The sequence below is a fragment of the Panthera leo genome, chromosome A1, assembly GCF_018350215.1.
Source record: "Panthera leo isolate Ple1 chromosome A1, P.leo_Ple1_pat1.1, whole genome shotgun sequence".
Classification (NCBI taxonomy): Eukaryota; Metazoa; Chordata; class Mammalia; order Carnivora; family Felidae; genus Panthera; species Panthera leo.
The window spans coordinates 88,342,399-88,370,206 of record NC_056679.1 but is presented as its reverse complement, the minus strand read 5'-3'; the positions used below and the strand labels follow the sequence as shown (position 1 = coordinate 88,370,206).

General features: G+C 61.5%; 1 protein-coding gene and 1 long non-coding RNA gene across 3 annotated transcripts; one reads left to right on the top strand and one right to left on the bottom strand.

Annotated features, from left to right (window-relative positions):
* Positions 1-170: 170 nt before the first annotated feature.
* Positions 171-8,241, top strand: LOC122215877. The gene is made up of 2 exons (XR_006200593.1): positions 171-353; positions 7,372-8,241. It is a non-coding gene; the product is annotated as an uncharacterized LOC122215877 (long non-coding RNA).
* On the bottom strand, positions 5,553-27,482 carry WNT9A (Wnt family member 9A). Of its 2 annotated transcripts, none has more exons than XM_042931757.1 (4): positions 27,361-27,482; positions 10,426-10,682; positions 9,369-9,631; positions 5,553-7,482 (listed from the first exon to the last, which is right to left on the bottom strand). In XM_042931757.1, exons 1-4 carry the CDS (start codon positions 27,453-27,455, stop codon positions 7,000-7,002), a joined length of 1,098 nt encoding a protein of 365 aa, XP_042787691.1. In that variant the 5' UTR covers positions 27,456-27,482; the 3' UTR covers positions 5,553-6,999. The 2 variants fall into 2 exon arrangements, with proteins under 2 accessions (XP_042787691.1, XP_042787700.1); XM_042931766.1 differs by having other exon boundaries at positions 9,377-9,631.
* Between the last annotated feature and the right edge of the window lie 326 nt (positions 27,483-27,808).

Here is a 27,808-nt window from a genome sequence, read left to right as displayed (position 1 = left end):
GCCGTTTCCATGGACAAGGGCCCAACACAAACATGGGATGCTGCAGCTCCCCTGCCAGCCCAGGACCCCCCACAGCACAGAGTTGGTGGGCAGATGAGGTCATTGCCACGGGGGCCCTGCAGGCCTGTTGTGGGGGGGGTGTGGGGGGGAACTATTTGTTTGGTCTTGTTTCCATGGCAACTTGCTAGACCCCTCCTCCACTCTGTCCAAGGGGCAATGCTGGTCCAGGACATGAAGGTGACCCTGAGCCCACAGCTCCACCTCACACTTGGCCTCTGGGCCTGGCCCAATGCAGAATCCCAGGCTGTCATGAAGCAGCCATGACCATCCGCCTCACCAGCCTCACCTCCAAGGTATGTGTAGGGAAACCAAGGCCCAGGTGCCAGGCAGAGCCAAGATCGTGCAGAACCAGAACACCTGTGCCCAGGCTGAGGTCTCCTTCTGCCTAGGAGCTCAGGCAGCAGAGGTCCCCAGGCACACTGTCCCATCCCTGCTCTGCCCAGTGTCTGTCCTGCCTGGGTGTCACCCCATGACCTGTGTGCTGTACAGTGGGCTGATGGGATCCTATCCCAGGAGAGAAACCCCTGGGCAGTGAGTGGGGAGGGTCTCAGAGGACAGGGCTGCTTCCAGATGGAGCACAGCAGCCAGGCAGGGGGAGGGGCAGGGGAAGCCCAGGTGGGGTGGAGGCAGCAGATGGAGGAGGCCGAGCCGCAGGACGTCCAGGGCACTAGCACACCAGCCCATCATGCTGCAGGCCGTCTCAGGAGGGTGGAGTTCACTCAGGCCATGGACTCAGGGATCCCCCCCAGAACAGGGCCCTGCTGGGGCTGTGTGCCCCCTGGGATAGGGCCAGGGTGACCACTGCCTGCTCACCACCTCCAAGCTTCCAGTCCCTCTGTGCGCTGGGCTCTCAGTCCTCCTGGTGCCTTCCTTCTCCCATTCCTCAGTGACTGCTCCCTGAGCACCTGCTTTGTGCAGCCTGGCCCGGCCCCACTGGCAGCAAGCATTGCCTCCCATGGTCCCAGTGGTCCTGGGGCCCCCTCCCCAGGTCCCACAGTGAGGTGACCTGCGGCCCTGCTGTGGCCTGTCCAGGTACTAGCTTGCCTTTCCACCCTTCCTCTCCTCCCCTCTCCCTCCTCCCTCTCCTCCTCCTTCCTCTCTCCTCTTCCTCCTCTTCCTCCTCCTCCCCCTCCTGCTCCTCCCTCCTCCTCTGCCTCCTCCCTCCTTCCCCTCCCTCTGCTTCTTGTCTTCCTCACTCTTCTTTCTCCTCCATCCACTTTTCCACCTCATCCTGTCTCTGAAGTCAGCATGGAAAGCAGGCAGGATCCAGCTGGATACCTTTCCCGTCTGAGACATTACCTAACCGTGCCTTCTTACCTAATCCCGCAGCCATCTCCTGCTTCCCGCGCCTACCCCCGCCCCATAGGGCCAGGCTGGGCTGCCGCCCGACTTGCCTGTGGCCACCTGTGTGTCCTGAGCTGTCTCCCCACCTGTGAATGGCACCAGGGCCAGTGGGCTGGGAGTGGCTTTGAGCAGCCTCCCAGCCGGAGCCCTGAGTCCTGTGGGGTTCCTCTGCTTTGCCCTCCTCACCCCAGGTGGCCCTGCCAGCAAGCCACAGGGATGCCCTGAACTCTGGAAGTTCCCAGGCTTCCTGCCTGCCCCAGGAGGGCAGGAAGTACCTTGCAGCCCCTGCGGTGTCTCTACCCACCTGGCTGCCACAGTCACACTGGGCAGGCCCTCTATCTCAGGCTCTAGGCAGGACCAGCAGGAGGTCATCAGCTGGAGGAGGCTAGAGATGGGGCGGGAAAGGCCCCAGTGGCCACTCAGCAGGCAAGGCGGGTGGCTGAAAAGGAGGAGAGTGACAGCCCAGCACTTCGTCTTCACGGTGCTCACACATGCCCACACACACACAACCCAGATACACACATACACACGTGTGGACACACACATGTGAACAGACACACAGGCACACATACACACCCATGCACAGACAGATGCATGGACACAGCCCATCCACACACACACACGTACACATGCAGACACAGGCCAGATGCACAGAGCATATCCACCGTACACAGAGCCCAGGACAGAGGGGAGACCCAGGTGTCCAGAGAGGGCTCCTGGCAGGTGGCTGTGCACCCCAGGCGAGAGGAGGGTAAGTCCTGGTGCAAGGCAGTGCACAGTGGCCTGTGAAGCCCATCCTGCCCCACGAGCCCTGTCCTCCCTCCTGCTCCCTGGCCTGGGCCACTTGCAGCCCCTGCCCGCCCAGGCCTGAGCCCCTGCCCGTACCTCAGTATCAGTGTTTGGGCAGGAGGCCCTAGTTTCCACCCTGTGCAGTGAGGAGGAACCGCTCCCATGGGCCCCCCAGGTTCCCTCCACCCTGTACCCTCCCCATCCCTCACCACAGAACCCAGTGGCCAGCTGAGGGGCCCCATCTTCAGCCTGGAGGAAGGTCTGGCACCAGGAGCTGCCCCTTACCTTCTTAGTGACAGTGTCCATGGGACAGAGAGGAGGTGCCACAACCCTCTGCTCCAGTACCAGGCTTAGGAAGATAATCCCACATTGCTCTGTGCCAACCCCTCTCCTGGGGGGTCTGGGGTCACAGATAAAAACTGAGGCTGCAGGGAGGCAACCTTCCAGGAAAGGGGCCACAGGGTCCTACAAGGCATGTCACAGCTACGGGGTCACACAGGTTGGCCCCAGGGGTCCTGCAAGGCATGTCACAGCTACGGAGTCACACAGGTAGGCTCAAGAGAAGACAGGCCAGCAGAGGGGCAGGGGCCTGGGGACCACTTTGAGGGAGGATGTGCTATGCCTGGAAGTCCCCAGACCCAGCAGGTGGACATGCAGATAGAGGGGCCCATGTGAGAGACCCAGCAGCTGGGGCTCTCAGACACACTGGGTCACTACCCCACAGAGCAGGGAAAGGATGGCAGGGGCAGGGGCATGGAGGGGTGGGCCTGTCCCCCGGCAGCTCAAGGGCTCTCCTCACTGCCCCCCAAAGGTCGTGGGTCTTGGGTGAGGAGGGAAGAGTCACCCCAGAAGGAGAAGGGGTGTGCTCTGCCCTGCCCAGCCCAGCCCCACATGACGGACAGCTCACTCCTTCCCCCATCAGGGTCCCCGGTTTCTCAGGTGCCCCCCACCCACCCAACCCAGTTCACACCCACCTTAACCTCAGGCTATGACCTTATTTGGAGGTGGGGTCTTTGCAGCCTTGATTAGCAATCCCAAGACGAGAGCATCCTGCGTAGTCTGGTGGGTCTCACGTCCCACGTCCCATGACAGGTGTCCGAAAGGGAAAGAAGGGAAAGAGACAGAAGTGGAGATTGGGGTGCAGTGCCCAGAAGCCCAGGACTGCCTGGGGCACCAGCACCTGGGAGAGGCAAGAAGGACCCTCCCCAGAGTCTCTGAGGCCCACAGCTTGATCTTCTGGCTTCTAGATCTGGGAGACCCCCGTGTGGTCGTTTGCTCCAGTGGGAAGTGGGATGGGACCTTGACCAGCCCACTGCTGCAGACTAGGGTCTCCAGGCTCACACGGCCCCCCACCACCACTGAGAGCCAGGCTAGAGGGCATGCTGGGAGCGGAGGCTGAGCTGGAAGGAGCAGGACACAAGCCCGTCAGCAGATCCCTGGGACCTCAGATGGGGCCCCTGAACAGTGTGGCTGGAGCCTCGCCACCATGAACAGGGAGACAGCGCCCTCCCCTCTGGAGCCAGCTGGGCCGTGCTGAGCCTTCCAGGCCTTCCTGCTCCCTAAAGCCTGTACCTCCTTGGGCCCCCCTCAGGTCCTCCTCCCCAAGGCCCCCCTCCATGCCACAGGCCCTCCTCCCCCTGGGGCCGACGCCCATGCCTTCCTCCTCCAGGCCCTCCTCCCCCAGGCCCCCCTGCTCCCCCAGGCCCTCCTCCCTCAAGTTTTCCTCCTCCTCCAGGCCCTCCACCTCCCCCAAGCCCTCCTCCCCCTCAGGCTCACCCCCAGGCCCCCATCCTCTCCCAAACCCTCCTCCCCCAGGCCCTCCTCCCCTCACCCTCCTCCCTCAGGCCCTCCTCCTCCCCCAGGCCCTCCTCTTCCCTAAGGCCCTCCTCCCCCTCAGGCCCTTCTCCTCCCTCAGGTCCTCCTCCCCCCTCAGGCCCCCCTCCTCCCCCAGGCCCTCCTCCTCCCTCCTCCTCCTCCCCCCCCCCAGGCCCTCTTCCTCACTCAGGCCCTCCTCCTCCCTCAGGTCTTTCTCCTCACTCAGGCCCTCCTCCTCCCTCAGATCCTCCTCCCCCCTCAGCCCCCCCTCCTCCCTCAGATCTTCCTCCTCCTTCAGGCCCTCCTCCTCCCTCAGGTCCTCCTGCCTCAGGCCCTCCTCCTCCCTCTGGCCCTCCAGAACCCCTCTGAAGGCAGCAGACTCAGATGGGGCTATAATTTAAAATACATTTATTTAGTGTCCATTTCGTTTCTGTTCTGTTACACAAAGCCGTTAAATAAATACATTCTCCAAGTCACTCGAGTACACACCTACTCGCTATACAGATGAGGTAGAGAAATCGATAGGCTCGCACGAGGGTTCTCGTGTGTGAATGCCCCTCTCCCCCTAGCCTACCCGGACCTCCCAAACCGAGCCAGGAGTCCACATGTGTGTGGCTGGCAGGGAGCAGGTGGCCGGGACCCGCCTGGCCCTCAGCATGGCTGAGCCCTGTGGCCCGCCCCCTGCCCCGTCCCAGAGAGGCTGACCCCTGGGCACAGTTTCTTCTAGAGGCTCTCCTGCACGAAGAGCAGCACGCTGACCAGAGGATCAGTCAGGAGGAGTTTGCTTAGCAAGATATTCTGATATATGTTTATATATAAACAGACCAGCCAGCAGACGTTTTCAGTCTGCCTTGTTTAAAAAAATACTTCCCTTTATATTATGACATAGAGCTAAATGTGGTATCTGGTTAACAAAATATCCTTCCTCCGACTTGCTGCCTTTCCAGACCCAGAAGTGACTGAGCTCCAGTCTTGTCACGGGGGTGTGGCTGCACCCACTCTGGGCCCCTGGCCCCCACCCTCTCAGCATGCAGGCATTCACGGGATGTTCTCTGAACCACAGAATAGACTTCACTATTTACACTATAGAACAGGGACCAAGAGACCCACATCAACATAAATAGGTTTTCTTTTAAAAACACAGTCCCCAGGGTTCCTGGAGCCCACGGAACTCCAAGGAACCCCCTCACTCAGTAGTTCCTGTGTCTGCACCGCCACCCAGCTCTGTACCCACCCAGAGCACAGCCACAGAGCCTGAGCAGGGCAGGCCCAGAGCCAAAGGATCTAGGAGCCAAGGCTGCCATTCACACCAAAGTGGGAAGGACAGCCTCATGCTGAGGGAGGGCACTGAGCGGAGGCCACGCCCCAGCTGACCACTGACCATCAACACAGCCAGAACAGGCACACACACCACAGATACATGTGGCTACACATTCACCCACATGCATGCATGCATGCATGCACATCACACATGCACATGCACATCACATATATAGCATGCATGCGTAGCTACATGCACATGCTCACACACACACACACACACACACACACACAGCACAGATGCATGTGTCATACAAGCCCCCTGTGCTCACATGCACACTTCTGCAGACACATACATATGCTGACACAGTCTCATGCATGCACACACTTCAGACTTGCTCACGCACGTGCTCACGCATAAACCTGCAAGCGTGTTCACGCATGCATGCACATAAATGCACACATACTTCACACATACGTGTGCTCGTGCACACGTATACACACAAAACCAAACACACTTATGCAAGCACACTACACATACGTACAGTCTTGCACATATGCACGCATGTGCACACACACTCAAACCAAGCCAGGTCAGTGTAGCCCATCCATTTTCCTTCCCTGCAAAGACAACAGAGTGGCCAGAGAGAACAGCCCGCCTTTTGCCAAATCCTAGTCCCAGATTCTCTCCATCCACATGCGTCCTCACGTCTGCCTCCTCCCGCAGTAACACAAAGCAAGCTAGGAAATGAACCCTTCAAGGGGCTGGCCCCTCCCCTCTGCTGTGCCCACCCCTGGGGGGAGGGCAGGCCACTGGCTGCCACCCCAGGCCTTAAAACCTACACCAAAGTGGCTGGGGTGCGTGCCAAAGTCTCCCAGAGTGGGGTCCACCCACTTCCCAGGACAGTCTCACTGGGGGCAGCTGGGTATAGGGGCCTGGCTTCCAGAAGCCCTGAGGGCAGTGTCCACACACAACCTGCTTTATTACTTTAAAAACAACAACAGCAACATCCCTCTTGATTTAGTGGTTTCAAACGACAAAGCAGATCAGGCAAAGAGGTTAGGAGGGGGCGTAGAGGGGAGGGACGAAGGGGACCCTCCAGACTGGGCACCACCAAGAGGAGGGGGAGCCACAAGCCTGAGGCAAGGCAGGGATGGAAATAATAATTATTATATATTAGTTAAATAAAAATAATTTAACAGTCACCAACATCACTCCCAAGAGAAGTGCTCCATGTCAGAGGGGACAGCAGTGACCCCCGCGGCTGGGTGGCCGGGCTGTCTCTCTCCTAGTGGTTTGACTCTCTAAGCCAGTGCTGGAGCAGGACAGCCCACAGGCGGCCACACAGAGACCCTGTATGGCCGCGAAGGTGCACCCGGTGCTCCTCAGAGGGAGCCCAGAGCAGGGAAGGGTGCCGCTCGCAGGAACTGGCCTCTCAGGGACGGACACAGCTTGGAAAGCATGGTGCCACGCTCTCAGGTCATGGGGGTGGGGGTGGGGCGCGGACAGAGGGGATGCAGGGGCCAGACCAGGGCCACCTCCCGCCTCTGGGTCTTTGAGAGTACGGACAAAGAGGCAGGGACAGCAAACCCAGCCAATCCCCAGGCTCTCATCACCATGTGCCAAGTGTGCTGGGGGCCCCATCCCAGGGACTCAACCCTTGCAGTGTAGACCCCTCACACTGGGTGCACGGCCTCTTCCCCCTGCAGCAGCCTGGCCGGCCCCGGGGCTCAGCCTTTGCAGGTGTAGACCTCCTCACGCTGGGTGCACTGCCTGCACTCCACGTAGCAGCACCAGCGCACCTGGCACTGGCAGGGCCGTGTCACCACCCGGCTCTGGGTGTTGTGGCCACGCCCACAGCAGATGCTCTCGCAGTTCTTCTCCCGGTGGCACCTCCGGCCGGCGGTGCCCGGGGAGAAGCGGCTGGCCAAGCAGAAACTGGGCGAGTCGTCCAGGTGCACAAGCTCTGGCGTGCGGGGCAGCGGGTCGCTGCCTCCTGTCCCTGCAGCCCGGCCCCGAGGCGGCGAGATGGCACCGGCCTCCCCGGTGGCCTCGTTGGTGGTGCTGCCCACCTTGAGTGCTGTCTCGTACTTGTGTTTCAGGCGCTTGCCCACCTCGTGGAAGGGTGCCAGCTGCCGCCAGCACGTCCGCACAGTACAGGAGCCTGACACGCCGTGGCACTTGCATGTGGTCTCCACCCCGGCCTTGATTACCTGGTAGGGGAGGGGGCTGAGCATGAGGGCCACACTGAGAGGCTGGGCACAGCCCCTGCAGATGACCCCCAGAGGGGCTCGACCACACAGCTCCCCCGGATCCAAGCCCAGCCTGGGGGACCACCACTACCCATCACCCAGACTTCCTGGCTCTTGCACCTGTCCCTCCACCTCCAAGCCACAGATGTCCCCAGACAGAAGCCCTACATCCAGTACCATGGCCTCCAGAGTGGCCACTGCAGCACCTGTGGCCCCGTGGAGACATTCCCTCCTTGCATCCAGGGCTCCCCTCTGAAGGGACTGAGCAAGCCTCCCCTCTAGCCCTGCTGTCAATGCCCCAACAGGACCCCCCAGTCTGGGCTCAGCAGCCTACTAGCCTACTTCCTGGAGAAGTGAGGAGAAACGAGTTAGCTGGCCCAGTTGGCAGAACTGGCCCCCGGATCTTCCAGGTCAGCCCCAGAGGGGAGGGACGGTACCCCCACTTCCACACACACGCACAGAGCTGCCCTAAGGGGCCTCCTGCCTGACCACCCACACTGGGGTCCCTGGCAGCAGAGAGCGGAGGAGGCCCTCTCTAGTGGGCCCCATCCCAGGATAGGCCTGAACTCCCATGCTGCCCTCAGGGAGGGCTGGCTGGCTTGAGGGGGATTAGGAAATGTGGCTGCCCTCTGGCCCGGCAATAGAAGAGTCACATTTAATGACACTCTGCTGAGAAACCTGGACAAATTTAATTAAAACGCTGCTTACCCAGGCCCGGCAGAGCTAATGGAGCACTTTCCATATTCTGACTTTTCATTAATAGCTTACAAAGGAGAGAATGCAAAAGAAAAGAAATAGCCTCGCCTTGGGGATTTAATCTGCCCGCACCCCTCTGCAGAGGGCAGAAGGAGGGACAAGGGCTCCGAATAAAAAGGGGGAAATTGATTCTTTAATAAGTGCAAGACTCAGAAGTCTGGTTTCTCAATAAAGAGGGGCTCAGATCAGGGCTGGCTCTAATTACCTGGCCCCCTCCCAGGCTGGGGCTCCACATCCTGGGGGCTGCCTGGTGAGCACGCAGAGCCCCTGACCATCCCCAGGCCAGGCAGAGCCTCGGGGGGCCCTTGGTGGTCCGCATTGTGTGAGGACTAAGGGGACGGGGTGCTCTGTCTGCAGTGAAGCTGACAGCACTCATGCCTCCTCCACTGGTGTGGGCCCAGGAGCTAAGGGGCTACAGGGAGGGTGAAGGATGGCCGGGAGCCAGGTACCCCCAGGTCCAGCCAGCCTGCAGCCAGCAGCCCCCAGAAGGGCCTAGCTAAAGACCTTACAAGTCTGTCCCCCGCCCCCTCCACAACAACCAGTATCTCCGTAAGAAAACGACACTCAAAGGTAAGGAGACTCCAGGGCCCCGGCTGGCACCACATGCCGGGAACACAGACCCGGAGGCGGCAATACTGCACCTCCTCCTAGCCCCCAGCCCTGTCCCCCACTTTTGCGGGTCCTGAGCACTAGCGGCTGCTCCCATGCCCCGCCCCCATGCTCCACCCCACCCATATGCTCCACCCCTTGCCCCCACCAAGTCTGTGCCTGGTCCCATGCCCTGCCCATACCTATGCTCCACCCCATACCCCCTCGTCCCGCCCTGTACCCCGCCCATGCCCACACCCTACCCCGAGTCCAGGCCCCTGGCCCCGCCCAGGCCTGTGCCTGGCCCCATGCCCCACCCTCACCCCGCCCCATGTCCATGCCCCCCCTCGCCCCGCCCATGCTTATGTCTGATTCCCATGCCCCGCCCACACCTATGCCACTCCCCACATCCATGCCACGCCCTGCACCCCGCCCATGCCCACTCCCCACCCCGAGTCCTCGCCCCTGGCCCCATGCCCTGCCCCGCGCCCCGCCCCGCTTGCCTTCACACCCACGAGGTTGTTGTGGAAGTCCACGCGGGCTCGCAGGTCCTTGCTTGAGCGGCGGCCCAGGAACTCCTTGACAAACTTGCTGCTGTACTTGAGGTTGTCCCCACAGCCGCCCCACTGCCAGGCCTCCCGGTTCTCCAGGTCGGGGGCCTCATCACACGTGCAGCGCTCCATGCGGCCTGCGCTGCACGCCTTGGCCAGCGCATGCGTCAGGCCGGCCGAGGAGATGGCGTAGAGGAAGGCGGTCTCCTTGAAGCCTGTGGGGGCGCAGGGAGAGCAGATGGGTGAGCAGGCAGGAGCAACCCCCACCTCACTCAGGTGCTGCTGGAGCCCCGAATGCTGACAGCATGCGGGGTCTGCAGTCAGGATCCTTGCGGGTGCGCACCGCGGGTGGGGCATCCCTGCCTGGACCGCCATGTGCCCCCGGGGGTACGAGGCGCTCCTATGTGCTCCAGGCACATGATGTGTCGGGGTAGAGAGAATTCCAAGTGCATGGAGATTTAGGCTCTGCCCAGGGATCAGAGACTGCGTCTCCGACCCACCAGATTCTCTCCGGGACTTGGCGAGCCCTGCCCTGCCCCTCAGGTCCTCAGTTTTTAAACAAGGCTGTTGAAGTCTCAGATCAGAGCGCAAGGAGAGAGGAGAAGGCAGGCTCCCTGTTCGGAGCACCAGCTGGACCTCTGCCCCTCATGCCCAGCCGCTGGGCCTTGGTCACCACCATGTGGCAACAGCCATCAGAGCTGCCTTGCACCCTGTCAAAGCTGCCCAAATGCGCCCCGTGCTGCCAGCTACTGTTCCCCAGGAGGGGCGGGGCAGGAGGGAGGGGCCTGGCTGTTAGGGCAGTGTGGGGAGGAAGGTGGAGCTACAGGCGGGTGCGGTAGTGGGGGACAAGGGACCAGTCAGCATGTAGGGGTGGATGGAGCGGAGGACGAGCCACACAGAGCAACCCCCCATCTCCGCACCCTACCCCCAGGTGCCCTGGGACCCAGCGAAGGGACGATGTCCTAGGGGTGCAGACCTGCTCAGAAGGTCCTACCTCTAGTGCACTCACCTCGCTTGAGCAAGCTGGCCCGGTAGCGGCCCTCCAAGGTACAGTTCCAGCGCTCGAACCGGAACTGGTACTGGCATTCAAGTGCGCTCATGCTCACCGCCTCCACCAGTGTCTCGGCCACCCCCGGGTCTCTGCGGCACATGCGCCTTTGCTTGCGTTCCAGCTTCAGCCGGTCGCAGGCCTTGTAGTGTGCCTGGGCGGCGGCCTCCGGCTCCAGGGTCAGCGGGAGAATGGTCAGGGGCTCACTGCCCGTTAGCCTGGGTACAGAGATGCCAGGGTGAGGGCCACGCCCGAGGTGAGAGACAGACAGACACACACACACACACACACACACGCACACGCACACGCACCTTCAGGCCAGCCCAGCACAGGGGTGGGCCAAGGGCACAGATGGACAGGGCAGGGAGGGGTACAGGAACCCAGGCCACAAGGGGACCACATCCAACACTCTGCCCCACCCACTCCTGTGTCTGCTTACCCAGCTGGAGCATGTACTGCTGCTCCAGTACCCCCACCCACTGCCGCCCAAAGCTGCAGTGACTCAACCCCACAATGGCCCTGTGGCCTCTGGGAGAGGGTCCTGGCTCATTCCCTGCTCTCCTGCAGCATGTACAGATGGCCCTGCAGGTCCCAGTAGGGTCTCCAGGAACTCCTGGGCCACTGAGGAGCTCCCGGTCGAACCCAGGGGAGGCCCAGAGCTGGCTCCTGGTTCCCCTGCAGCTCTGACCCTCTGATCTGAGCCAAGGCCCTGACCTTCAGAGTCAGTCACCTGTTCTCAGGTCCCCCCAACCCCCATTTCAGCTGTTCCACCCAGGGTCCGACTGGTCCTGACCTCCTGCCTGTTCTGTGCTCAGACACATCTCAATGTCCCCACACAGGTGATGCCACATCCGGGCTCTAGGCACACCCAGACCCTCAGCCCTCAGGAAGGAGAGGTGCCCAACTAGACACGGGTGGGGCTCCGGTCCTCTGACATGAGCATCACAAGAAACAAGCCTCTGCACCCCAGTGACCCACAGGAGCCAGGGGCTCCAGTATTCTCAGACACTTACACCCCACATCATGTCCCATCCCTCTTACTGCTGCCCTTCAAAAGCCCCCTCAAGGGCATGGTGGCCACTGGGCTGGCTCCTGGCAGCTTTCTGCAGGGTAAGGTGCCCAGGCAGGTGCTCCTAGAAGCTGGATGGACCCAGCAATGACACAGCAGGTCAGGCTCCTCTGGGGACAACCTAGGGTAATGACTTCCAAGGCCCCTCCCTTCCCCTGCCCTGCACACACCGCAGCATGGCCTCTCCTTGGCCCTGCCTGGGCTTGGGGGGCCAGAGTGTGCTGGGGGGATAGGAATGTACCCTGCCAAGGGCAGAGCCTGTACAGGGCAGAGTTGATCCTTGCCCTAAGGACCCCAGACCCACGTTCCTGACGGAGCAGCACCAGCCTTGCCCTTCCTGGTCAGCTCCCCAAGGGCAGGAGGCCAAGGTGCTGAGACTTGGGAACCAGGCCCAAAGGAGGCCCAGGCAGGAGCCCAGCAAGCCTGCAGGGATGCCAAAGCAGAGGGCATGGGGCATGGAGGGGAGTAGGCAGGCAGGTGGGAGAAACGAATCCCTGCAAAAGACCCTGGAGGGTAAAGCCATGAAGGACACAGAGCGGGAAGAACCATCCTCTTCACACTCAGGTGCAGTGGGCGCAAGGGGCTGGCCAGCACCCTGGGAGGACACCCCAGGGTGTTCTGGGCTAGCATGGCACCAATGGGCTGCTAGGGCTGAGCCCTGAGCTGTAGGAGAGCCAGGCTACAAGTGTCCCAGAAGCCCAGGGTGTCAGTGAGCAGAGCCCAAGGCATGTTCCCACCTGATTGAGTCCATACACATGTTGCACAGCACATGCCTGGGGACACTGAGCCAGGAGGACCAACTGGTGTGCTGTGACCAGTGAGAGTATGGGCTGGAGGAACCACAAAGGTCCGCAAGGCACAGACAGGCTCCATGCGGGCAGCAAGGCCTCTGGGGAGAAGGCACCTGTGAGCTTCAGCGACCTGCACCCCCAGTTCCCATCCCGGGGTCAGGGCATCCTGCCTCAGAGCATGGGGACATGGCAGGGGTCACTTCGTGCACTTCTAGGTCTCATGCCTGAGCTCAAGCGGCCCTGAGCACAAGGACAGCTGAGCTGGGCCAGGGCAGGCAGGGGCCTGGGGACCCCACACTGCAGAGTGGAAGAGCCACACTCCCCACACAAAGGCAGCTCACACGACGGAGACGTGTCCCCAGACAGGAATGTCAACAGCTGTGCCCACAACGGCGTGCCGCCACACACCGGAAGGGCTGCAGCCTACAACCTGCACAGCCCCCAGACTGGATTCTCCGAGATTAACCCAGCTCTAGGCTGGTGCCAAAATATGCCTGTGTCCAACAGGACCAACCACAGCAAGGCTGGCCCAGGGGTACCTGGGGCTGTGCTGGTGACAGCAGCTGTGGGTGTGGGGAGGGGGAGGGATGGCAGGCGAGCCCACCTCCCAGCCTGCCTTGGGGCATCAGGGCCAGCCTGCATCCTCACCGCACGTGGGGGCTGAGGATGGGGTCCCCACACACACCCAGGGCAAGCCTGCGTCCTCACTGCATGTGTGGGGCTGAGGGCAGGGGTCCCCACACACACCTGGGGCAAGCCTACATGCATCCTCAATGCATGTGGGGACTGAGTGTGGGGGTCCCCACAAACACCTGGGGCCCGCCTAAGTCCTCACTGCATGTGGGGGCTGAGGACAGGGTCCCCACACACACCCGGGGCCAGCCTGCGTCTTCACTGCACATGGGGCTGAGGGCGGGGGTACACACACACACCCAGGGCCAGTCTGTGTCCTCACTGCACGTGGGAGCTGAGGGCAGGGGTCCCCACATACACATCCGGGGCCAGGCTGCGTCCTCACTGCACATGGGGGGGTTGAGGGAGGGGGTCCCCACACGTACCCAGGGCCAGTCTGTGTCCTCACTGAGGCTGGCCTCTGCCTCAGGCCTCCTTAACTATTGGGGTGCACTCTGCTTGAGACCAGCCTGGGGCTGCAGTGGCAGGGGACAGACCCTCACAGAGGTGCCAGCAGGCAGACAGTACATGGGGTGCAGAGAACGGGGTGGGCATCAGTGAGCATGGACACCCAGGACAGAAACCCAAACACGGAGAGGAACCCTCAGAAGTGCCAGACAAAAGGCAAGAGGGTCATAAAACACTCCTGGAACACGGAAGGCTCTTTTCCATGTGACCCAGAATCCAGAGGCCCAGAAAAACGGTTAAGTGTGAGAGGGTCTACCGTGCACAGCAGCAGAGTCCCGCATCAGGGGAGATCCTGCGAGCTGGATCCCAGACCAAGAGCCAACTGCCTTTCTGTATGGAGGTGTGGGTGTGGACAGACCCCTTTCCTGCAGATCAGCAACCAAAGGAACCAGCTGCACATGGCCATGGGATGTGGCCACACAGTTCCAGGGTGGAGCGCATTTGTGAGAACTTGTACGTGGCTCCGCCCCACTCAGAAACACAGAGTAAAACCGCCCTGGTGTTATTTTCCAGTCATCAAAGGAGCACAGGTTGAGGGCTGTTGTGGACACGGGGAAGAGGTCTTCCCCCCGTGGCTGGATTTCTGAACTCATATGTCTATGAAATTCACCCCATTCTCTTTCCAAAGGTGTCTCGCTCACACGCTGCCCCGACACCCACTGTTGCATGAAAAGACCAGGGCCGGCTGAACAATGGGCCGCCCATGCCATGGAGTCTGCAGGCATCAGCAAGCCACAGCCCACAGCCCGTGCCCCCAGAGGGCCTGCACCCATGGGGAGCCCAGAGCAGAGGAGCCCGGGGACATATGCAGCTCACTCCTCTCTCCGCAGCCCAAGAGCTTGGCACACATGCAAGGGACAACGTGTGGGCTATTCAAGACCACACGACTCCACACACAACCGTCAGCCCTATGTGCTGGCCTCTTCCCACACACCCGTCTCTGGAATCTGTACCTTCCAGGCCACAGAGCACTCCAGGCCCCGGCCCCACTGCCCACCCCACAACAGTGTACCTGCCTCCAGGCTCAATGCAGCTGCCCCCTGCCAGTAGGCATCCAGCCTGGCAGAGGTGGCCGTGGAGGGGGTGAGGCTGGGCAGGCTGTCTGCAGGCAAGCGGCCTCCTGGGCAGGCAAGGAGCACCCCATCCCCGTCCCATCGGGCAAGCTCCTCCCAGTGCTGGGCTATCTCCCACCAGGAAATAAATCCTAAGGAGGTCTAAATGTCAGCACGGCACTTGGTGACATTCAGGCATTTTCAAAGACATGATAACGCACGGAAATGTTTCGCAGCCTCACACTGGGATCCCCCAAGTCCCTCCTGCCGAGTCAGAGGGGACCACGCTCTGATCCCCACGGTGACCTCGTCAGGCACTTTTTAGTGTCCTCCCAGACACTAACCCTCTTTACTGCACAACTTTCTTCTGTGTGTGCCATTTCTCCTATCTCATTTTGCAGGCCTGCCCCTCCTGTAATGTCCTGAACACCGTCTCCTAAACGCAGGCACACCAGTGCTCTGTCCAAGCCAGGCGGGGCCAGCGGCCTTCTGCAGGCTCCTTGTTCTGGGCTCTGCCCTGGCCGGTGGTCATTGGGCTGGTGTTTTACTGGGACTGTGTCGGGAGCTCCTTCCAGCAGGTCCAGCAGGCATGTGCTGGCTCTGTGTTTGCACAGGACACTTGAGAACCCACTCGGCAAGGCTGACACATGAGATGGGCTTGCTGGGGCACCCACAGCCTCTCCCTGCTGCTGCAGTCTGGGGACCTACAGGTACTCCCACCGAGGTCAGCCCTGTGCTGGCCAGTCCTGGATTCCAGCAGAGGCACAACTGATCTGACGTCCAACTGGCCTTCAGCACACAAGCCACGTGCGCTGATTCATCTCTGATGGTTTTCACCTCTGTGTATGGTCGTGCGGTCTGCAGAGAGACGAGGCTGCTGGCTTTCTTTTTCTATCCTCAGCCATCCTTCCTGCCTTCCGGCCACGGTGCAGAATCTGCCAACTACCATGCAGGGCCCAGAGCCCCCCCACCCCAGCTCCGTGGCCACCCACCAGCATAGAGTCATTCAGGGCACCTGTGTGCAGGTGTGGCCCCAAGGTGAGAGAGACCCACGGGCACCAGTGCCGGGAAGCGGGGACCCTCCCCACCGCTCACCCCATCTACATGCCCAAATTCACATCTCTGCCACCTCAGTGCCAGGAAGTGGGGACCCTCCCCCTACTCACCCTGTCCACACACCCAAACTTGCATCTCTACCACCCAGACCTGGCTCTCCGGAGACACGGACACCCTACAGGTGGTTAGAGCATCAGAGGCCAAAGCCGGGGAACCTACCTGTCTGCAGAGCCAGCACTCTATTGCGGCAGCACAGAAACGCTCCCTTCCCACCCAAGGGTCTGTGAGGACAGCGGGCCTCCCTGTCTGTGTCCTGGTTCTCAGAAGGAAGCCCTGGCCATTTCCGTGACCAGCATGGCAAGTTCGTCGGGTATCCCCTGGGCGCCCAGCTCAGGTTAAAGAAGACCCCTCGGCCGTTCATTTGCTACAAGCTGCTCAAAACTCATAAACGGATGTCAAGTGTCCTCAAATGTGGTCCCTACATCTGTTGGCATGTGATTTTTCTGCTAAAACAGGAATGCCACTAACTGGATTTTCCAATGTGCAGCACGCCTCGGATGAAAGGGGTTTTGTCCTTCCTCTGTGTTGTGAGCTGTACCTTGAGGATGTCGGGTCTAGGCCGTTTGCACCTGTGTTTGTAATTTTCTCTTCCATGCTCTTCCCACTGGGTCTCAGTGCCTTAGCAAAGCGCTCACTGTCTCAGTTTCCCAGAAGATGAGTCACATCAAAATCACATCTTCTTAACTGTTTGGTAGGACTGGCCTTTTCTGGATGAAAAGATCTCCCTGCTGATCCAATTACTTTTCTTTTTTTTTCCTCTCCTCTTTTCCAGTTTTATTGACATACAACTCGCATACCACAAAATTCACCCATTTAAGTCCACAATTCAGTGTTTTGCTGCATTTTCACAGATGCGTGCAAACACGGCCAGTCAATTTCAGGGCATTTCATTGGCTCAGAGACAAACCTATTCTTTTGCACCTGGCCACCACTAATGTACTTTGTGTCTATGGATCAGCCTGTCCTGGATGTTTCAGACAAATACGGTAGGTGGCCTTTGGTGACAGGGCTCCTGTGCTGACAGCATGTCCATGTTGCTGTGTGTCACCATATGGACAGACCGCATTGTGCTCACCTGTCCTTGGGCGGTGGACTTGAGTCATCCACCCTTTCGCCATCATGCGCAAGCCACCGCTGCCCCTCCCGTGCACATCTGTGCGTGGACGCTGGTGTCCACCAAGGAGCAGAAGTGCTAGTCACCATTGTTGAGGGAACTGTCAGATCGTGACCACTAACCCGCTTCCCTACTCACAACAGACTCAGTATTTCTCTGTCTCGAGTTTCTGTTACTCCTCTGGTTTTCTGCATTGCCTCAGAATTTGCAGCCTGGTTGGCAGGAAAGCGCTCAGCATCCCCTACTCTTGTCTGCAGAATCTGTAGCGATTTCCCAGCAGCAGGATGCAACCGCACTGAGCCCTCCCACCACACCAGACTCCTCAGCAATTCCCAGAGAGGGACCCTTCATCTCTAATGCACAGTTGGTACTTTGTTGGTTTTCGCACGGCTTCTGTTTTCTTCCTTCTGCCATGTTTGGCTTTAGCTTACTGTTCTTTTCCTCAAATCTGTGACCAACCGCTGCTGACTGCATCCAGGCTTCTCTCCACTTCTGCACCTCCTGCTTCAGAATCAGGTCACCATGCAGAGCCTGGTTCATAGCCCAAAGACCGTGTACAGCCCTAATCACAGCCCCAGATAGCCCAGGTCACCATGCAGAGCCTGGGTCATAGACCAGGTCACTGTGCAGAGCCTGGGTCACAGCCTGGAGACTATGCAGAGGCTGGGTCACAGCCAGGTCACTGTGAAGAGCCTGGATCACAGCCCAAAACACCATGCAGACCCTGGGTCACAGCCTGGAGACTATGCAGAGCCTGGGTCACAGCCCAGATCACTGTGCAGAGCCTGGAACACAGCCCAGATCACCATGCACACCCTGGTCACATCCTGGAAACTATGCAGAGCCTGGATCACAGTCAGGTCACTGTGCAGAACCTGGATCACAGCCCAGATCACTATGCAGATCCTGGGTCACAGCCTGAGACTATGCAGAGCCTGGGTCACAGCCCAGGTCACGGTGCATCAGCCTGGATCACAGCCTAGAGACTATGTGGAGCCTGGGTCACAGCCAACGTCACTAGGCAGATCCTGAGCCACAGCCTAGAGACTATGCAGAGCCTGGATCACAGCCCTGGTCACTGTGCAGACCCTGGGTCACAGCCTGGAGACTATGCAGAGCCTGGATCATAACCCAGGTCACCATGCAGAGCCTGGGTCACAGTGAAACTCCCTCAAGGTCCACTGAGGTGGTGTGTTCTCTCCCTGACCTCCTACGTTGTCTATGCTTACATCCTGTCCTGTCACAGAGCCAGTGATCAGACCAAGGCCCTGGCTAGGACCCCGGTCTCCTCAGCCACACGGCTGGTATTTCCTCCACAGGTCCGCCCCGTTTCACTTTGTCTCCTCTCCTGCCTCCTTTCCAGTTACTCCTTGATAACCCATCTCCCCCTGGTGATTTGAACCTTCATGTTGCATTGCCGCTATTTCACAGCCACCCTCACAACTGCACACGTCTGTGGCTTAGCCACGTCCAGTGGTGGGCAATACCAGGCCTGAGGACACAAGCCTGTGAACCCCACTCCCAAATTACAGGCCGTCGTGTATTTTAGTTCCACTGTGAGGACCCAACAGGATGCTGGACACTCCTCGGCTCCTGGACAGTGGCCTTCTGAGCATCTTGCAGCTTGTCTGTAAAGGTCTGTATTTCACTTCCCTGGGCAAGTCCCCAGCCTGCCATGCACTGTGTGCATTTCTGCTCTGAGGTTCACCACCAGGCTGACCAGCCTCCCACAGTATCTGCATCTGCTGGCCCAGGCTGCTTTTATGGTTCCTTGTCTTGGGTGTTTTATGCTTCTAGTTCATGTTCTGGAAGTATTTTTGTTTTCTCTGTTTAGGATGACTCGGCGCCTCCTGAATCCTGCACGTGACCCTGACAAATTCTGAGACTTTTGGAAAATGCTCTGCCATTCTCTGCAAACAGGACCCCTGGCCACCCAGTCCCTGAATCTGGCCTCTGGCCTCTGGTTCTCCACATTTCTGCCAACACAGGCCACACTCCACATGAGTCTCCTGCCCCATCATCTGCCTTACTGGCTCTCTTCAGCTATTTCAAATCCGCTTTCAACGACGTACACCTTCCCCCCAGTCCCATTTGGTTTCTCCAAACCTGCTGGGTCAGTTTTTGCGGTTTCTTACTCCTTGTGGATACTCCAAGGTTATCTCCTCCCTGGAAGCATGCTGAGAGCTCCCATTCGGCCTGTGACACTCCACTCTGGGTCCGCTGACAGAGCTGGGGAGGCCCACAGAGAAAGGCACCTCCACACATGCCTGCCCCACTACCCCTGGCCTGTGCTGCTCACCATACGTGACAGACAGAGGGCACATGTCCCCAAGTTCACATCCGCTGGGACCTTGACATGTGCTTTTTTTGGAATAAGCGCCTTAGTAGATGTAATGAAGGTTAGGGTCTCGAGACAAGGCCTCCCTACACTGGGTTTTGTGCTGTTTAGGGCCCCTCCTCCTGATCAGCCTGCAGTGACACCAAGGAGACCCCACCCTAGTCCCAGCAGGCCTGGAAAGAACCCAGGACAGACACAGCCAAGTCTAGGAGCCTGTCCCCTTCCGAGGAGGGGCCTGAGACTGGCATGCTGGCGGCCTGGGGATGGGGCCACCCCTCTGAGCACCTAGTTGGTCACACACTCCCAAACCTGCCCCCTCGGACAGCCAGGGGGCAGGGCGGCACTGCCAGCAAGGAATGGGGGATGTCCCTGTCCTCAGCAGGAGCCGGCAGCTGGCCGGTCCCCAGAGTGCTTGCTTCCTCCAGCTCTGAGGCCAGGCGGATTCCAATGGCCCTTCCTCCTGCCAGCAGGCCCGGCCACCCCAAGGGCCACCCTGCCCACAAACCCAGCTCCCAGGGCTGGGCGGAGGGAGAAGAGGCCGGAGTTCCAGAAGCCACAGCGCGCTGCCAAGGAACCTCAGCCCCACCAGACAGCGTTTAATTTCTGTGCGAATCGAATTCAAAACAAATTCCAATGCGGAGAAACTGGTTCTGAGATTAACCCTCCATCCTCCTGGGGCCTGCAGCCTGACTCAGCCTTGCTCAGGGGATGTGGGGGTGCGTTGGGGTGGGTGCAGACACCAACAGAGCCGGGGGCTCCCTGCAGCCTGACTCGGCCCTGCGCAGGGGACATGGGGATATGGTGGGGTGGGTGCAGACACCACCAGAGCCAGGGGGCTCCCTGCAGCTTGATTCGCCCATCTGATGCCCAGGCCCACCAAGAAGGAGGCAGGGGCCACAGGCCATGGTAACCAGAGCAGGAGCGTGGTGAGCACCCTTGTGTTTATGACAGCTGTCACTTCTATAAGAGCTGCCGACACTCTACTTCCCCACATTCCAGGGCACCCCCTCTCCACTCCCTTGTCAACAGGCTGTGTCCACACAGGGGTGGTGAGAATGCATAGTGGATGCTCCCAGGCCAGGGGGACACAGGACTCAGCAAACTCCACTGCACAAGGCCTGGGGTCCCCGAGCCCAACAGAAATGTCCCTGTCCACCCTTAGCAACCGCCAGGACAAACAGAGCCCCTGGGACCCCAGGCCCTGAAGGCCACCAGTCAGCTGGCCTCTTTGGCCACCGGCCAGCAGGGCAGGCTATGGGCACCCAGGAGAGCGACTGAGGCCGTCCAGGACCCAAGTCACAGGCAGGCGAGGGGAGACGAGGGAGCAGCCAGGCTGTGCCATGGCCCTGGGCCTCCCAGATAGCTAGAGTCCGAAGGAGCTCACAAGCAGGGCCAGGCAGGACGTGGGGCAGGCCCCTGGCGCCCACCTTCCTGCCCGGAGCTGGCCTCCTACATGCCCAGCACAGCCGGGGACACGGGGAGGGCCCCGGGGCGGCTGCGGCGGCTCTGTCTGTCCACGAGGGAGCCGGCTCTGACGTGCTCTGGTCTGGGAGCCCCTGGCAGCCTCTCTCCCGGGCCAGACCACTTCCCTGGCCGCATCTACCTCAGGTATCGCTAAGAAAAACAAACGCAGCTTGAGGCTTGCCGTTTTCCATTCCCTCGTCCGGCCGCCAGTCTCGAGGTGCACGGCCTGCCAGCTGGGCGGCTGGGTTTCCTCCTGCGGCCAGAGGCGCCAGGCCAGCCAGGAACCGCGCTGGGAGGGGCAGGGGAGGACGGCAGGCCGGGCCCGCGGGTCACGGAGCCGGGCGGCCAGCACGCCACCCAGGTCGGCGCTGCCCTCCTGTGGAGGCCCCTGCACGGCCACCTGCCGCCTGCTAGCCCACGGAGGCCCCTTAACGATGAGCCACCCCGCAATCCGCCCCGGCCTCAGGCCCCCAGCTTCCCCACCCATACCAGGGGGTGCTCCCAGCCCTCCAGCCACACCCCTGCCCTGGGAGCTCCAGAGGCACGCCCTGCCCCTCAGCACACAGCCCACTGAACGGCCATCAGACAGGTCTCAGGCTGAGCCCACCGTTCGTGTAGCTGGGGACGTCAGGGCCAGCGGGGGCGGGGAGGGGGACTGGGAAGCCTGATGCAGCAGCCCCTCAGACCCCAGGCCAGGCTTCTGAGTGCAGAGCGAGGGAGCAGAGCCTCGGACACACCTGCCCAGTGCACTTTGGAGCACTCGGGGCTCCCTAGAGGCACTGCAGGTACGGAGGGGCCCGCTAGGCCATGCTGGTTTCCTGACACAGACCCCAAGCAGGGCAGAGGCCCACAGCCCTGCTCACCACCCTCCAGAGGCATACTTGCCAGCAGGGGCCTGGCCTCGCCCACCTCCCAGACAACTGTGCTTCCACTGATACCCCTCTGGGCCTGCCGAGCTGGGACAGGCACTGCCCACCAGGACAATACACAAAGGGGCCAGTGCCCCTCCAGGCCCGGATTAAGAGGGCCGGGTGCTGGCCCTGCTGACTGGTGTCATTTTTCTGCAACCAGGAAAACCAAGCCAGGCCCCTTATCAGCTCATCGCTCATCCTGCGTCCAGGTCCCATAGCCCCCCGGGAGAAATTGTGTGTGTGCATTCTTTTCCAGGAGAAAAGCTACCCACACACTTTTGCTATTGTCCTGGACATGGTGGGGCCCCCAGGGACGGGCCGCGGGTGGCGCCCTGGGCCAGGGCCACCCTGGAAGCCCTAGCAGGGTCCCACCAGTGCCCTCATCTGCAGAGTTGGGTCCCGGCCACAGTGGAGAGGATGGGGGCGAGATTAGGCCAGCTGTCCCCCCGTCCAGACGGCCGCCGGCTGTGGCAGGACATCTGCTCCCACAGCTGAGGGGGGCCAGGTGGCAGTGGCTTCCTCCTCACCTCAGGCTTCACCACGAGGCCTCAGGAGGCCCCCAGCCCAGAGGCCTGGGCTGGGCTGGCACTTAGCACCTGCTTCTACTGGTCTCTGTGCTGGGGGGCCACAGGCCCCACAGAGGAGACTGGTCAGGATGGCAGGGAGGAGGGACAGAGTCTGGAGAGCAGAGATGCAGGGGCGTATCCCTACCCCTGTCCACCTGCCTCCCCACACCTGCCCCAACCCCTCCACACAGTGCCCTCCAGTCTGTCCAGCCCACCCCACGTGCCCCCTTGCCCACAGGGCCACTTCCAAGGGGCCACACAGTCTCCCTGCTGGCCACTCGGCTGCCTGGACACTGCAGAGAAGGCCTGGGCCTGCCCTCCTGCTCAGCTCTGACTGCAGAGCTGAGCCCACTCCATGGCCTCCCTTCCAAAGGCTGGAGCTGGGGCCTTGCAGGACTACTGTGGGCACGTCCGTCCTGAGGTGGGTCTGTGGACACCATGGGCCCAGCCTGCTTCTCACTCAGCTCTAGCTCCACACCCCTGGCCCCCAGCCGGGGAAACACAGGGGACACCTCCCTCTCTGCCAGCCCCACCCCGGCCCCCCTGGGCTCTGGGTCACCCTGGCCTCACCATGAGAGGCTGACTTCCCCCACAGGCGAGCCTGAGCCCCCACCCCCAGTACACAGCCCTCTGGGAGCCCTTCCTCTGAGCAGCCAATAGGCACATAGCCACACAGAACCCCCAGCTGGGCTCCAGGCTCATACAGAGGGGCACCGCCACCTCCTGACACTGACCTTGCACGCACAGTCAGCCACTCCCACCATGACAACAGCCCCGAAGGCAGGGCAGGCTCCCATACAAGTCCCCAGAACCCCTGACCAGGCCCGTAGACAAGCCTCTAGTAAACAGAGGACCACCTTCACCACACAGTCATGCTGGGGGGGGGGGGGGGAGACCCATTGTGAAGGCCCAGGCACAGCTGAGAGACAGCGTGCCGGCTCACACTCCACGTTCTCCTCCATCTAGGAATAAACCTCTGCATATATAAAAAGCTCTGACAAATCAACAACAAAGACCCACAACCCAGCCAAGAGCTGGGCGAAGAAACTGAGTAGACATTTCTCCAAAGAAAACATATGGATGACTAACATGACCATGAAGGATGCTCAACGTCGCCCATCATCAGGGAAATGCAAGTCAGAGCACAGTGAAATACCACTCCACACCCACTGGGATGGCTAGAAGAAAAGGCAGAGCTGATCAACAAGAACCAGCGAGGATGTGGAGACACTGGACATTTCTGTATTGCTGGCGGGAGGGTAGCATGGTGATTACCATACGATCTAGCAATTCCACCTCTCAGTATACATACCCGGGGAACTGAAAACCTACATCCACAGAAGAACTCGTACACTGATGCCCACGGCGGCATCACAAGAGCCAAATGGTGGAAGCCAGCCAGGTGTCGGTCAGCAGGGGAGTGCACGTAACAGACTGCTGTGCATCCACACAATCGAACACAACATGGTCACTGAGGGAATGAAGCACGGATGCATGCCACAACGTGGATGAGTCTTGAAAACGCTATGCTCAGTGAAATAAGCCAGACACCAAGGCCACGTGCTGTATGATTCCACTTATGTAAAACATCCAGAGCAGGCAAATCCACAGAGACAGAAAGTGGATTAGCAGTTGCCAAGGGCTGGGGTTGGAGGGGGGGAGGCAGGATATGAGGTTTCTGGGGTGATGGAACGCTCTGGAATTAGATAGTGGTGCTGGCTGCACAGCCTTGTAGATGTACCAGAAACCACTGCACCGCAGGCTCCAACAGGGTGACTCTATGGGATAGGAGTTCCATTTCAATCACGGAAAGGCAGTGGGCCCTAAACGCCCTCAGGCCCCATTCACTGCAGCCCAGAGCACCTTAGCTGCCTTTGACATTGCCTCGAGCACCCCACGCACCAATGCCTGGCCTGGCTGGGGGAGCCTCCTCCATACAGGCCTCCAGGCTGCCTGGACCAGACAGACCTCCCAGCAGGGCCCTGCTCCCCCAAGCCAGCCTGCAAGTGTCACCCACAGAATGCAGATTGCTGGGGCCAACCCCAAGAAAGGGCCTCAGGGCTCATGACAGCCCTTCCTAGCTCTCTGAAGATGACCCACATGGGAAGCCTGAGGCCTCCACTCCCCCAGCAGCCCCCGGATGTAAGTCTACGGGCAGCCACAGGGGCTTCTGCTGGGGCTGGCTTGGCACATGCAGGATCTCTAAGAAAAGGGCAGCGAGGTACCAGGGAGCCCAGGCCCCGCTCTGCTGGACCCAGCCCTTGGCTCCATGCTTGGGGGAGCACCAGGGCTCCTCGCCCTGGGTTTGGGGGCATCCCTTCCTGAACAGATTTTCAGCACACACAGATCACTCCTCAACTCCATGTTCTCACCTATAACACCAGAAGCAGGGGCAGGCAAAGCTTTCAGCCCACCCAGGTCCACAGGGCATGGGGGGGTAAGGGTCTGAGTCTGTTTCCCAAACTCGCCAGGAGACCTCAGGCCAGCCCCATTCTGCTGGGAGCCAGGCCACCCCTCCTTCCAGGAGGGCATCAGGCCAAGCCGTCTAGGCCCCTGGAGAACCAGATGGAAACGCCACCTGCTAATCACACCGCCAAGAAGCAGGGCCAGGCCACTGAGGAAGAGGGAAGAGCCCCTTCCCCGAGGCCAGGCAGCGGCCCGGAGGGTCCTGCCTAGTGGCCAGAGGCTGGGAGGGCAATGGGAACAGGCCGGGTTAGGTTGCAGCCTCGGGGAGGGGGCAGGGAGGGCTCCCACCGCCCACGTGACACCCCACCACCCCCCCCCCCAACCCCAGGCCAGCCTCTCTCGGTTTCTGGCCTGTAACAGGAGCTGCCCTGCCTGCCTGTGAGCCTCCGTGCCAGGCAGAGTTCTCCGAGAGGGGGAAGGGAGAAAGAGGACCTGAATCCCAGCTCCTTCCTCCTGCTCACTCTGCACACCAGGCTGGGAGGGAAGCCCCCAGCCCCAGCCCCAGGTCTGCCCCGGCCCCAACCCCAGTCCAGCCTCAGCCACAGTCCAGCCTCAGCCCCTGTCCCAGTCCCAGCCCCAGCCCTGACCCAGCCACTGTCCCAGCCTCAGCCCCAGCCTCAGCCCCAGCCTAACCCCAGTCCAGGCCCAGTCCCTGTCCCAGTCCAGCCTCAGACCCAGTCCAGCCCCAGCCTCAGACCCAGCACTGACCCTGCCCCAGCCCCAGCCCCAGCCCTGCCCCAGCTCCAGCTCCAACCCTAGCCGCAGCCCCAGGCCCTGCCTCAGCCTTGCCCTGCCCACCTCAGGCTATCTCCTTCCCCTGGCACTTCAGCCCCTGCCACTTTGCTGGGCCGGGAGAAAGGGCCCCAGACCCAGGCCCAGCCAGTCACTGCTGACCAGAAAGGCTGGGCCTCCATGCACAGACTGGTCCAGAGTGTGTCTTTCCCCCTCCTCTCTTCCCAGGTCTGGCCCCACCTTGGGAATCAACCCCTGAGGTGCTTGCTGGGCAAAGACCCATAAAGTCTACTCTCTCTGCCCATCCTGCTGGCACCCAGCAGACCCCACCCCAGGACCTCTGTCCATCAAACAGAACCCAGCTCTCCTGCCTGGTACGGTGGTGGCAGGGCCCCCAGCAGAGCCAGCTGTCCCCTGGCCATACATCTGCCTGGTACACTCTGCACAGGACAGCCTTTGGGGCCAACGTGCTGGACAAGAGGGCTGGTCAGGGGAGTTCACAGGGGCACCAGGCCTTCTCCATGTCCCACCCGCAGGCCCGTGAACTAAACAGCAGAGCTCAACAACTTCCCCAGAGGTAAAAAGTCTGGAGGCTGCCCGTGGTAAGGGTGGAGGGCTTCCAGCCAGGACCCGAGACCCCCACCTCCCCTCTGTGGCTCTGACCTCCCCAGGAGGAGCGGGGCTGCCAGCAGGGAGCCGCTGGGAGCAGACAAGCCCAGGGTGTGTCTGAAGCCTGGTGCACAGACCCGAGGCTGGGCCGGGAGAGTGGGGAGGCACAGCTGGCTAACAGGCCGCCGTGACTCACCGTGGACCTGCGGCCAGACGGCCATCCTCTGACCCTCCCTCTGCCCGCGAGGGCGAGGCAAAGGCTGCACAGATGGCGTGCAGGGGCGTGCCAGCCTCTGCACAGCGGAGGCCCCAGCCAGGAGAGGGCTGCCGGGTGGGGTCTCCAGGGGAAGTAGACACGGAGCTGACCCTGGAAGACGACCCAGGAGAAAGGAACAGAAGGAGAAGGGGGGGAAAGAAAAACACAAAGGGAAAGTTTCCCATGAAAATATTTTATTTTCTTTGAGAACAGGATACACCTGCAGGGCTCCTAGCCCAGTGGCCTCTCCCCGCCCTGACGGTGCCACATTTCTGGACCAACGGGGCCCTCTGCCGGCCAGCCGCCGCGCGACGGCGTCCGGGCCCTGGGCGAGGGAACAGGTGACGGGCGGAGGGCGGCGACCAGAAGCAGCCACGGGGCGCCCAGGGCAGGGGCCAGAGCTAGAGGGTGGGCCGCGCGGCTCCAGGGGCGGTGCCTGGGCAGCAGGAGAGGAGTCCAGAGACCCCGCGGGGGTGCTGGCGCCGTGCCACCCCCGGACCTCCGGGTGCCCATCTGCGTGGCGCAGCGAGGGAGGGTCCCCAAAGGTCTCTGGGCTGGACATCCCAGATCTGGGGGACAGGGGCGAGGAAGTACAGGGCAGGAGCGAACGGCCGGGAGCGACGCGCAGGAAACAGGCACACTGCTACTACGGAGACGCGCTCCCGGAGGCGACCCCTGAGACGGCGGGGGTGGGGGGGGGGGCGGCGTTCACGGCCCCGGCCGGGCCCTGTGCACCGGTCGGGTCCCACAGACGCGCTCCCGCGGGGCCGGGGCCTGAGCGGCCGTAAGAAGCAAAGCGCAAGAAAAATAAATGCCTCCAGCTTAGAGTTATTTTTTTTTTCCTCCTTTGGGGCTCGGTGCAAGGAACATCTGGATTTTGTACGTATTTTTTTTGTTGTTGTTAAATTAACTTCTCGAGGAGAGAAAGGAGGGGGGAAGCTGCAAGGCGGGTGGGTGGGTAGGGGCCGGGGGAGGCTCCAGCCGTTCCGCCAGAACTCGGCGGCCTAACAGGGAGCCAGGACCAGCTTGGGTCCCCGAACTCTGGGGAGCCCCGCACACGCGCGCGTCGCGGCCACGACGGCTCCGGGGTCACGGGGGACCGCGGCCCCGCCGCCAGCCCGTCGTCGGGTGCGCCGGCCCCTCTCCCCACGCCGCGCCGCCAGGACGCAAACAAACAGCGCCCGGCAACCCGCCGGCCCCCCGCCAGCCGGCTGGGGCCCGCGCACCTGGGCCGCCCGCCCCGCGCCCGGTCCCCGCGCCGCCCGCACCTACCCGAAGTAGGCGGCCGAGGGGCGCAGCGCGGCGAGCAGCAGCGTCAGCGCGAAGGCCGCGGCCAGCCAGCGCGCCAGCAGGGGCCCATCCAGCATCTTGCCGCGCCTCGGCGGCTGACCATCGCGCTCCCGGCCCCGCGCAGGGCGCCCCGCGGCCGCCGCCCTCTTATAGCGCCCGGAGCGCCGGGCCGGGGGCGGGGCGCCGGCCAGCTGGGCCTGGCCCGCCCGCACCCAAGGAGGGGTCACGCCGGCGCCGGGGGCGGGCCGAAACCCGAGCCGAGCGCACCGCCCCGCCGCGCCGCCGCCCGGCCCCTCGGGTGTCGGGGCGCGCCCCGCGCGTGGAGGCGGAGCGCGTGGGGGGCGGGAGGAGTGGGGAGCGGGCGAGGGGGGGCTGGGGCGGAGCGTTGGCTCCGAGCCGCGGCGGCCGGGGCGGGGTGGGGGCGCGTGGA

What these genes read in the sequence shown, in the direction of transcription:
- WNT9A (XM_042931757.1), bottom strand. Translation starts at nt 27,455, where the DNA reads ATGCTGGATGGGCCCCTGCTGGCGCGCTGGCTGGCCGCGGCCTTCGCG. An exon ending in CCCTCGGCCGCCTACTTCGG is followed by an intron (nt 10,683 to 27,360) that starts GTAGGTGCGGGC and finishes CTCTGTACCCAG; the next exon opens with GCTAACGGGCAGTGAGCCCC. An exon ending in GGCCAGCTTGCTCAAGCGAG is followed by an intron (nt 9,632 to 10,425) that starts GTGAGTGCACTA and finishes GCGCCCCCACAG; the next exon opens with GCTTCAAGGAGACCGCCTTC.